Source organism: Mesoplodon bidens, assembly GCF_964165515.1.
Source record: "Mesoplodon bidens genome assembly, chromosome: 4".
In the NCBI taxonomy this organism is placed as follows: domain Eukaryota; kingdom Metazoa; phylum Chordata; class Mammalia; order Artiodactyla; family Ziphiidae; genus Mesoplodon; species Mesoplodon bidens.
In genome coordinates this window covers 43882591-43895462 of record NC_138160.1, presented here as the reverse complement: position 1 = coordinate 43895462, position 12872 = coordinate 43882591, and the positions used below count along the sequence as shown (strand labels likewise).

At 36.4% G+C, this 12872-nt stretch overlaps 1 protein-coding gene across 1 annotated transcript in view; it reads right to left on the bottom strand.

Annotated features, from left to right (window-relative positions):
* The window catches only part of MTREX (Mtr4 exosome RNA helicase), a 127552-nt gene that overhangs the window by 23451 nt on the left and 91229 nt on the right, over positions 1 to 12872 (bottom strand). The window contains exons 20-22 of the mRNA XM_081231525.1: positions 5739 to 5849; positions 4164 to 4352; positions 145 to 308 (exon numbers count right to left, since the gene is read on the bottom strand). Coding sequence (XP_081087651.1) covers positions 145 to 308; positions 4164 to 4352; positions 5739 to 5849 — 464 coding nt within the window. The remainder of the gene's footprint in view (positions 1 to 144; positions 309 to 4163; positions 4353 to 5738; positions 5850 to 12872) is intronic.

The following is a 12872-nucleotide window of genomic DNA, read 5'->3' as shown; positions in this document are numbered from 1 at the left end:
ATGATCAGAACCTGTATTTTAATATGGAAGGCATTGTACAACTTTATATTTTTAATATAGCTCTTTTTCTAAAAGATTAATAGCCCTCATTTAAAAAACAGTATCCCATTTTAGAACCAGTTTTCTAGAACAACCAGGTTTTACCTGCTTATTTCACAAGCCACTCGTCCTTTCATCTCTATGACATCAGAAGATGTAGCAAATCCCAACCTCCTTAAAACACGTTTGCGACATTTGAGCTCATCCATTTGTAGGACAGTTCTTGCTTTCTTTAGTTCTCGCTTTGCGGATTTAATGTCTATTGCAATCTAAGGCATATAAAAGTACAAAAGAAGTTCAATAATAAGGTAAACAAAATGAAATGATGTTTAGTCATGAAATGAAACAAAAAATATTATATTGGGGGCCGGGGGACGTGGAGGAGAACACAGGAGTTTCTTACTGTCCCAGGGTATTATACAAGAGGAATGATGTATCTGAGGTAGCAATGACATCAACTCCAGCTTTTCATCCTTAGGGAATTAGGGGGTAACTCAGAGAATAAGGAAAGAAAGATGAGAGTATATGAATCTTATCTCTCAACTACTTATATTTCCCTTATGATGCCCTGGAAAGTGTTCCTTCTCTTTGCCCTCAAATTTTATAACAAATCTGCCTAAGCTGGAAATGGATTTAGCAAAGAGAATAGGTCTTTATTCTACAGACAGAGATGAATGCTTAAAAGGAAAATGTTATTTTGAGGTCATCCTATAGGGTAGATGAGTTTTAAAATTCCATTAATCAGAAAATATTACATACTTTTCAACTGTGACAGCGGATGACAGTACAAGAGCAAGAAAACACTGTGATCCTGAAGTGGAGGCTTGAAGTTCAGAAAGACACGGACAGAAAAGTTTAGGGATTGAGAAGTAGAAATTCAAAGACTTTGGAATTTTGCAGATGATTTATTAAGCTTCAACTGAGGAGTAGAAATGTTGAAGGCAATTATGGTGGTAACTGATATTTATTGACAGCTAACTATAAATCCTGTTTTTTCAAGTGCTTTACATTATTTCATTTAATTCTTATAGCAATCATATAAAGTAGGTAACTAATATTAAATGTGCATTTTACAGATGAGAAAACTGAGGCAGACAGAGATTACCAAGATCAAGATACTGGTCAAGATCACAGAGCTAATGAGTGATAAAAGATGGGACTCAAACCCAGACTATCAAACTCTAGAATCTAAACTCCTAGCAATTATTTACATTGCTATGAACAGATATATTGTCATAATGCTAGGAGGATAAGAAGGAATGCTTTATATGTTAGACAACTCTATATTACCTAGCATGCTCTATCAGGCCTACCAGAAAAAAAAAAAATTGTCTTCTAAAATTTCTTTAATTGAAGATGCGCCTATATTAGCATAGAAGACTGTGCTAAGTACCCAGAGGCGTATAAAGCTTAAAGGTTGGTAGAAGACAGTCTACTATTTAAGATTTTTATCATAGTAATTTTTATATTGATTACATGTTGAAATGTATTTTGGACATATTGAGCTAAATAAAAATCTTATTAAAGTTAATTTCACCTGTTTCTTTTCACTATTTTTTTAAAGTGGCTACTAAAGAATTTAAGATTATGTAAGTGGCTTGTATTACATTTCTACTGGACAATGCTGTTCTATATCTCTTTCTACATACTTTAAAAGAACACAGATATCCATGTTTATAAATGAATAAATACATAGGTACAGGGGCTTTTCCCACAGAAGTGAGGCCAGCTTCCTTTTCCACTCAATACAATTAGGACTTCTTTTCCAAAAAGTACATATAAATTTACCTTATTTAAAAAAAATGGCCATGTTGATACCCACTGTGTGGATATGCATAATTCATGTATCTAATTTTCTACTGATGAACACTGAGGTTGTTTACATTAATTTGCTTTTTCAAACAATGCTACAAGAACATCCTTGTATTGCCTCACTTTGTAGTTTCAGTCCGAGAGGACGGGAAAGCTGAATCAGAGTATGAACACTTAAAATGTTGACAGTTGAGGGGTCAGATTTTGAAGGCTTCCTAGGCAGGGCTAAGGAATGTCAAATCTATCCTGCAGTCACTAGGAGGTCAGGAGATCATTAAAAAAAAAAAGACTTGTTTTTTCCCCCTAAGTTGTTAACTCTTTGTAGTTTTCTTTCATTAAGAAATGCAATACAAGCACATTACAGAAGATGGGGGGTGGGTGAGAGTAGGATTACCTACTATAATCTCACTGCCCAAACACAACCACTTAAAGTTTTCCTTTCAGTATTTTCTGGTGTGCGTTTTTACTTTTGCTGAATTGTAATCATAGTCCACAACGATTTTAGGTCCTACTTTTTAAATTTAATGTTCCTGCATAAGCATTTTTTCCATGTATTGCAGTCTTCATAACAATTTTATTTAGCCAGTCTTTCAACCAGACACTAGGGCCTTTTTGTTATATTTGAGTAGCTCAGATAATGCCTTTCTCTGTGGCTTCAAACCACCTTCTCCGTGGATACTTTCCAGTCATCACTCAACCAAACTCAAGTCTTTCTGTTCCTGTGTTGAAACTGTTAAGGATGATTCTGGTGGTCAGGTACGGAGTAACTGGAAGCAGGGAGGGAGCCGCTGCAATGGTCCCGGTGATAGATGAGGCCAGGATGACAACTGAGTATACTCAAGCTTTTTGTGTCTCAGTTTCCAGATCTTGAGAAGAAACCTTCATAGTGGGCCACAGCATGGTGTGCTACATGTTCACTGAGAACACACCTGCTGTGCCCAACATGGCACAGGGCCACATCGCGTTAGTTCACAAAAAGCTAGAAAGGGGCAGTGCTGTAAAACTATGAACTGAACACATTACTCTATTAAGCCAAGAAGTTTCTACTTATATTATTTATTCAATAAATACTAGGCATCTACATTATAAAAACAGATCATTATGGGAAATATGGAAGAGTACAAATAAGCTTAAATGAAACACCTGAGCCTAAGGGGCTTAAAATCTAGTTTGTGAGACAGGAAGACAAACATGATAAAATAGCCTGTGATAAAAGCTGAAAAAGCATAATAGCAAGGAGTTATAAACTTCAAGGAGGAAGTGACATTTGTATATACAAAAGATTCTAGTTGAAGAGAAGTGGATAGTGGAAAGAAATGTATTCATTTCAAAAAGCTTTTTCTAAATTCATTATTCAGAATGGCTGTAAGAATGCTTTTACTGGTTAGAGAATATAGCTAGTTAGCCTAAAAAGGTGAACTACTACTTCATACCACTAGGATGGCTATAATTAAAAATACAGACGAAACAAGTATTAGTGAAGATGTGGAGAAACTGGAACTTTAATATATTGCTGGTGAGAATGTAAAATGGTGCAGCCACTTCAGAACACAGTTTGGCAGTTTCTCAAAAAGTTAAACATAGAGTTAAACACAGTGTTACTCACTGACCTGCAATTCTATGCTAATTCCACCCAGGGGAAATGAAAAGATACGTCCACACAAAAATGTGTACATAAATGTTCATAGCAGCATTATTCATAATAGCCAAAAAGTGGAAAAACTCCAAATGTTCATCAACTGATGAGTGGTTAAACAGAATGTGGTATATATATACAATGGAATATTTTTCGGCCATAAAAAAGAATAAAATACAAATTCATGCTACATCATGGATGAATCTTGAAGGTATTAGCTAAGTGGAAGAAGGCAAACACAGAGGCCACATATTGTATGATTTTTTTAATATGAAATCTCCAGAATAGGCAAATCCATAGAGGCAGAAAGGAGATTTGTAGTTGCCAGCGGCTGGAGGGTAGGGAAAGGGGGAGTGACTGCTAATTGGTATGTGGTTTCTTTTTGGGGTGATGAGAATGTTCTGGAATTAGATAGTGGTTATAGTTGCAGATATCTGTGAATATACTAAAAACCACTGAATTGTATGCATTAAAAGGGTGAATGCTATGCTATGTGAATGACATCTCAAAGTGATCAACTTTTTTTTACTGGTAAGAGTCGATAGTTTACTTAAAAGACAGCTAGACATTTTCCTGTTTTAGGTGATGAAACCAATAGGAAAAGAAAATGAAAAATATATACTCACTTATATAGTGAAATACTTAGAATTCTATGATAAAAGAGTTTCTGCCATACCTGTGCTTTTTTTTCACAAAGCGTATACACAGTTTCCAAATTTGGATCATTGTGAAGTGGATGAGAATACATTCGATGCTCAAAAGCTTCTACTTTCTGGATGACTTTTTTCAGACCTTGATCTTGAATGCCCATGTCATCAATAGGATCTAATAAGGGAACACCATCAGGAAAACGTTTCTGAACTTCCTGAAACAAAATATTTAAAATTCATTTTTCATCTTACACACAAAATTAGTTAAGACTAAACTAAATACTTCCTTTTATGTCTTCTCTATGTATAGACATGTATTATAATTTATTAATAATTCTAATATTTAAAGTTTAATAGTTTTGGGTGCAGCACCATTTATTGATAAAGCCCATCATTGTATATTTAGGTTGTTATAACTTCTTGCCATTATAAATAATCCTGTATTGAACATCTCAAGTGTAAATGTTTTCAATATTCTGATTACTTCTTTGGGGCTGATTCCTAGGGAGGGCACTACTGAGCTGAAAGATATAAACTTTCAAAGGGTCCAGATCCCCATCACTAAATTTTTTTGTAACATTATTTGACTGTTAAATATAATGAACATGTGAGTTCAGGGAAGAGATAGGTCACTATAGGCTGGTATCCCACTGGGAGACTTTCAGAGTCTTGGATAGGGCTTAAAGGTAAGATAGGATTTGGCCAGTTAGAAATAAAAAAAAAGTGTGGGGGGGTTACCCACAAAATCTTTTTATAAAACTGTCAAGAGAATTATTCATTTCAAGAAGCTCACCCATGGACCACAGCTTAAAAATTCCTACTGTACACTGAAAGCATCCTGCTTTCTCAGATTTTAGTACATAGCCTTCACTACATAGTAAATCCTTTTCAAATATTTATTGACTAACCAACTAAACCAACTAACAAAGTGTCTTTCTATTTTCCTACCGGAAAATAAAATTTTCTGTAAAATCTTAATTTTTCCTATTGAAAATAAGACATTTCATCCATGTATTAACTATACTGTAAAGTAGTTAAAAGTCCTGGCACATGATTTTATACATAAAACTTTTTTTTTTTTTTTTTTTGCAGTACGCAGGCCTCTCACTGTTGTGGCCTCTCCCGTTGCGGAGCACAGGCTCCGGACGCGCAGGCTCAGCGGCCATGGCTCACGGGCCCAGCCGCTCCGCGGCATGTGGGATCTTCCCAGACCGGGGCACGAACCTGTGTCCCCTGCATCGGCAGGCAGACTCTCAACCACTGTGCCACCAGGGAAGCCCTATACATAAAACTTTAAATACACTCTATAGTTATTTTCATTCATAACGAATAGAGCAAAACATATTTAACACACAATAGTGGCCATGTTTTCCTCTGTGAGCCCTCCTTTAGCCTGACTTTGTTGCTAGATTCAAAGAGAGGACAGTCTACATATAGATCTGCTGCCACTATCTTTGTTAAAAATGACTGCCACTATTGGTAGTGTTTATAGGTTTCCTGAAAGAAAGCAATATATTTAACAGCAAATCAGTTGCCTTGTTATAAACCCTATTTATATTTACATAAAATTTATATTTAATTTATAAAATTAACGTGTATACCTGTATTGATTTTAAAACACTCTGTCTATTGTCCAGTGGTCGAAGGTCTTTAGGAATGTAAAGTCTAACACTGCTGATAGCGGACAGGAGATGCACCAAAACTGGAACAACCTACCAACAGAAAAGTTATATATATATGTTACAATTAAAATTGAACGTGTTCAGATTCTGCCATTTCTTAAATTTAGCTTGAATTCTTAAAAGGAAACTGCATCTACAATATGTGACAGGTATAATAAGTAGATAGTAATCATTGTGGAAGCTTATATCCTAGTAGAAACTGTATTTAAAAAGTAAAAATAACAGGCAAATAAATGGTATATAAAAATAAGTGATTCCCTTAACACAGAATCCATATTTTATTCATTTTTGCACCCTCAGTACTTGCTACTTTTTAAATACCTAAAAGTACTATAGCACTACAGAGGAAGGTAAGACTCCTATTTAGGTCTATTTAGGTTTAGTTGGCCACGTAAGACTCATGTAATCTCTGGATGGGCCAGAATGAAGAGCTGAAAAGAGGTATTTCAAGCAGAGAAAACAGTATACTCCATTAGACATAATCTTGAAGAAAACCTATCTTCAAACTTTCTTCCATGCTTTCTCCTGACAAGAATACCCTTCCCTCACCATCAAAAATGCCATTTGTTTTCTTTAAATTTGCTCCCTTTAAATTCAGACTCTATAAACTGAGGAGAGGTTAACATTCTCACAGATCCAACTTCGTCAGCTTATTGGTCTCCTTATCTTTACACTGATCACCACTGGAAAAACAACTGTCATTCACTTGCTGATAAGAAATATATTCACTGTGTTTTACTAAACAAAATGGTATAGCGGCTGAATGTGGGTTCTGGAGTCAAGACTGCCTGGGTTTGAATTCAGTCTTCTGTTAGTTGTGTGACCTTGATCAAGTCACCTAGAGTTTTTAAGCTTCAGTCTCCCCATTTAAAAAATGAGGATAAACAATGGAACAGAACAGAGAGCCCAGAAATAAACCAACATACCTATGGTCAATTAATTTATGTCAAAGGAGGCAAGAATATACAATAGAGAAAAGAGAGTTTCTTCAGCAAGTGGTGTTGGGAAAGCTGGATGACTGCAATTAAATCAACGAAATAACAACACTCCTTACACCATATACAAAAATAAACTCAAAATGGTTTAAAGACTTGAATATAAGACATGACACCATAAAACTCCTAGAAGAGAACATAGGCAAAACATTCTGACATAAATTGTAGCAATATTTTTTTAGATCAGTCTCCCAAGACAAAAGAAATAAAAGCAAAAATAAACCAATGGGACCCAATTAAACATGTATCTTTTTTTTTTTTTTTTTTTTTTTTTTTGCGGTATGCGGGCCTCTCACTGCTGTGGCCTCTCCCGTTGCGGAGCACAGGCTCCGGATGCGCAGGCTCAGCGGCCATGGCTCACGGGCCCAGCCGCCCCGCGGCATATGGGATCCTCCCGGACCGGGGCACGAACCCGTATCCCCTGCATCGGCAGGCGGACTCTCAACCACCGCGCCACCAGGGAGGCCCTAAACATGTATCTTTTAAGAACAAGCACCTTCTCCTGCATAGCCACATTATTATGAGATCATAGAAATTTAACAATAATACATCATCTAATATATAGTCCACATTAAAATCTCCCCAACTGATTCAATAATGTCCTTTATAGACTACTACCACTACTACTATGACTACCACCACCACCACCACCACCACTACTACGTTTGGAGCCAGGATACTACTACTACTACTACTTCTGGATTTAGGATCCAGCCAAGGATCATTTACTACATTTAGTTGTCAGGTCTCTTAGTCTTCTTTAATCTAGAATACTCTCCACCTGTTTTTGTTCTTTTATGGTATTAACATTTCATATAATTTCAAATTTACAGAAAAATTGCAATAGGATAAAAAGCTCCCATATACCTTTATTCAGATTCACCAATTATTTGTATTTTGCCCCATGTGCTACAACATCCTCTCTCTCTATATTTATGTATATACATATACACAAACATACACACCCATACAACCACAGTACAAGTATTAAAAGAGGGAAATTAATGTAGATACACTGATATTATCTAATCGACAGTCCATATTAAAATTTCATCTACTTTCCCAATAATGTCTTTTGCCCTGCCTTCTCCCCCACCACTCCATGGAGCGAAACTAGGATCATGCATTGAACCTAGTTGTAATATTTCTTTGTTCTTCTTTAATCTAGAATAGTTCCTCAGTTCTTCTGTGACTCTCAAGACATTGACATTTTTGAATACTATAGGCCAGTTATTTTGTAGAACGATTCTCAGTTTAGGTTTGTGTAATCATGAAGAATCATCAGACTCAGGTTATGCATTTTTGGCACAAGTGATTTTTTTTGTTGTTGGTCTCAGTCCATTGGTCAACATTACTGGATTGGTGATAGTAACTTTGATTACTTGATTAAAGTAACATCTGCTAGCATTTTCTACTATAAGTTACTACTTTCCCTTTCACAATAAATTTATAGGGAGATAAATTTATAAGAAGTTGGGGCTTCCCTGGTGGCACAGTGGTTAAGAATCTGCCTGCCAATGCAAGGGACACGGGTTTGAGCCCTGGCCTGGGAAGATCCCACGTGCTGCGGAGCAGCTAAGCCCACGTGCCACAACTACTGAGCCTGAGCGGTAGAGCCCGCAAGCCACAACTACTGAGCCCACGTGCCACAACTACTGAAGCCTGTGCGCCTAGAGCCCATGCTCCGCAACAAGAGAAGCCATGACAATGAGAAGCCCGCACACGGCAACAAACAGTAGCCCCGGCTCACCGCAACTAGAGAAGCCCCCACACACAGCACCAAAGACCCAACGCAGCCAAAAATAATATAAATAAATTTATTAAAAAAATTTATAATAAATTTATAGGAGATTCTTTATAGACTTTGTAAGTATCCCATTCTTCATTAAACTTTTTTTTTTTACATTTTAAAAATTAATTAATTAATTAATGGCCGCATTGGGTCTTCGTTGCTGCATGTGGGCTTTCTCTTGTTGTGGCACATGGGCTTCTCATTGTGGTGGCTTCTTTTGTTGTAGAGCATGGGCTGTAGGCGTGCAGGCTTCAGTAGTTGTGGCATGTGGGCTCAGTAGTTGTGGCTCACAGGCTCTAGAGCACAGGCTCAGTAGTTGTGGCGCATGTGCTTAGTTGCTCTGCAGCACGTGGGATCTTTCCGGACCAGGGCTCAAACCCATGTCCCTGCAATGGCAGGCGGATTCTTAACCACTGCGCCATCAGAGAAGTCCTTCATTAAACTTTCAACTCACTAGTTTTAACATCCATGGATTATTCTTGCCTGAGTCAAATATTACTTATGGTAGTTGTCTAACGTTGACTCTTCTAACATCTCCATTCCTTCTACAGTATCTATTCTGAGTATATAAGCTTGTGGGTTCTTATTTTATTTTCACTTGATTATAATCTTTTACTATCATTATTTTTATTCTCAAACTGTCAAATTCACTTTTAAAGAAGACATCATGTGGACTGAATTGGCTTTTGAGCCGCCAATTTGTGATCTATACAAATCCTAGATACATGGGCTGGCTGGAAAGAGAAGACTCAGGACATGAAAAACTGTCAATGATGTACCAGGTAGCCAACACCCAGAGGGAGAAATACACAATTTTTCTGTACTGAGGTACATGTACACAATCCAAAATGGCAGAAAAATTAAAAATAATTCACTTGACTTTAGAGAAGAAGTGTATGCTTTATGTACTTGCAGTTGAATTATGCACAAGTTGCATTATGCAGAAGTATTTCCTTGAAAACAGAATAAACACTATCTGCGAAGACTTGATTCAGAAGGAAGACAGAAACTGCCCAATTTCTAATGCTGCTTCCCATAATAAGTTCCATCCAAGAAATGGTCAACTAAGTCTCACACTAATGACAGGAAAGAAACTACAAAGGCCCTCCTACAAATGTCTCCTTAAGTACAAGAAAGGGAGATCCTAAGACTTAAGTTCTGTAAATAAGAACTTAAATGTTTAAAAACCAAATGAATAGTTGCCATGAAATTATGAATCTCTACACTCACAAGGATTTAAAAACATGCTATAATATTTGCATTGTGCAGTTGATTCAACTTTCTAAACCTAATAACCTTTATAAAAGAACCTAGAGTTCAGGCTCATCATAATGCAACATCAGTCTATATAAATCCAAATAATCACGAGGGCAATTATTAGAAAAGCCTGAGAATACCAACAGTAAGGAGTATTTTTATTCTTAGACCTTTTTCTTTGCAAGTTTGTCATAAATCAATTTCCCCCTTTAAGATAAGCAAATGATAAGGTAAATATCAGAAGTCAGTACATTTTAAGTCAATACATTCTTTAAGTCAATACACTCTAAGTAAATTTCGACCAATGTCATCTCTTCAATTAAGACTATTAGCTGAAACACAATATGATTTTTGAATTTTTCATCTAAATCAGAATGATGTTTTTTGAACCAAATGAATTTTAATCAAGTCAAGGCAGACAAAGTTATTCAAACCAATGTGATTTTTATTAAATTTTAGATTTACAAAAATTAAATTTGTGTCTTGATCTAATTTAAAAGCTGACTAATGTAATAATCTATTGAATGTAATAGATGCTTTCTCTAAGTTTGTCCAGAAGAATGCCAGTGAAAATGGTGGAGCAAAGACCTCCAAAAATCCTCTTCTCCGTAAAAGCATTGAGAATACTGGCAATTGTCAAAATCAACTTCTTCAGAACTCTGGAAATTAAACAAAGGCTTGCACCAATCCAAGGAGCATTTAATTAAAAAAAAACCCCAAACCAAAGAATTGGATGCTTTGTGGTGTTTTAACTTACTTTACTCCCTCTCCTGCTCAGCTCCTCAGTAGTCTTGAAAACCAAGAGCCTGCAATCACTGAAAATCAGTCTGGCAGCCACCAGAAGGGACAGAACAGGGTTGAAATGACTTCAAAAGGCCATTCCCAGAGAACTGTCAGTATTTCACCTGTTTGGTGGTCCCCTAGAAGACTCTGTTCATTCACAAGGAGGTCATTATTTGACCTGATCCAGGGCTTGCTCAGTGCAAACAACCTTTTCCCTAGGGGCATCTGTTAAAAATAGTAAGAGGCAATTGTTTAACATCATGACTTTCTGAGGTGGTGGATAACAGGTTAACCAAAAAGCTTAAAAAAAAAAAAAGAAAAAAGATGGAGAGTAAGATGTCCACAGGGAGATGTGAAAGGCGCTCCTAGAAAACTAGAAACGTAGAAGGCCTCATGCATGTGTAGGGCTGTGTTCACACTCCAGAAAAAACAGAGAAGGCCCTACACTCTCACCCCTGGGTGTCCTTAAGACTGAACACACAGGAAGTGAAGGCTGTCAACTCTGGCTAAGTGTTAAAGGCCTGCTACAATATGCATGCAGAGTCCCTAAGCAGAGACTGGTGGACTTCATGGTTATGGGCATTTAAGGAAGTTGTGTCTAATCATTAGCTGACCACTAAGCTAACTAAGCAGAGACTTCAGTGGCCATGCACAACAAAAAATAGAGACTTAATTAAGATAATTAACTCAGAAAAGTCTACGCAACAAACAAGCAAGCAAGCAAACAACTACAATAGATAGCAACATAAAGAAACTAAGGTTTAATTTCCAAAGTTGCCATGTTATATTATATAAAATGTGCAGTTTAAAAAAAAATTACAAAATATGTAAAGAAACAACAAAATATGGTCCATATACAGGGAAAAAGAGCAGTCAACAGAAACTGTCACTGAGGAAGTCCAGCTACTGCACTTAATAGACAGAATTTAAATCAGCTATTTTAAAATATGTTCAAAGTTTATTTAAAATTTTAAAAATCTGATTTAAATTTGTAATAGTACACTTTTTTTGTTTGTTTGTTTGTTTAGTTTTTTTTGCAGTACGCGGGCCTCTCACTGTTGGGGCCTCTCCCGTTGTGGAGCACAGGCTCCAGACGAGCAGGCTCAGCGGCCATGACTCACGGGCCCAGCCGCTCCGAGGCATGTGGGATCTTCCCAGACCGGGGCACGAACCCGTGTCCCCTGCATTGGCAGGCGGACTCTCAACCACTGCGCCACCAGGGAAGCCCTGTAATAGTACACTTTTGATGCAAACTTCTAAAGTGAAAAAACTGCTAAATCTCACTCTATCACCACTATTAAAGGGTATTTTGACTCTCAAGTAGTTTTTTAGATAGCCTAAGTGTATAGTTGTGATCTGTAACCTTCTATTCTATGTCCTTTTATAGATGTTTTAATCTAATGCTGAATGATTCTAGAGAATTCTTTGCCTAGAGAAACAAAACAGAAATCAATTTTCTAGGCTTTGTAATTATGGTCTTTACTTCCTGACACAGAGTCTCATTTAACTTTTATGAAATGGCTGTGATAAGGGGCAGTGGTCAGAAACACTTGAAGCTGGCAAAGCAACAGTGACAAGAGCAATTTTTAGAATACACTGTCTTAAGTGTTAACCTCTACTAATCAACTGTTATCCAAAGCTAGCTATATTCTAAGCTATTTTGTTTTTCTGGAAAAATAAATTCAAGATTTATTTCACAGGTAAAAGAAAAAGTCACTTCAGAAAGTAGTCTTATACAAAGGCAGATCAAAAGCTAAATTTGACATTACACACACTCAAAGTTAGAGGAGGGAAAGATAACTATGGAAATCCCACTTCCTCCTCATATCTCATGTAAAGGAAATTGGGTTCAAACCTACCCTAAATAGTGCTATACAATCATGGCAGTTGAGAGGTGAGATTTCCTTATAAACTAACTGCCTGTGGCATTATTTCCCTGTGTCCAGGATTCCTACTCAAAATATTAATTTGCAAAAGCAAATAATATTATATACATATTCCATTTCTTAAGGTATAGGTCTCCTCCCTGTTTTATTCTATGCCTTTGTCATTCAACCATATAGACAGAACAACTTGGAGGTTTTTTTTTAATTTTAAAAAATATATTATTTAACCAATATATTAAAAATATTACCATTTCAACATGTAATCAATCAATATAAAAATTTTTAGTTATTTGCTTTTGTTTTCTTATTAGTCATTAATTTTATACACATTTATGTATAC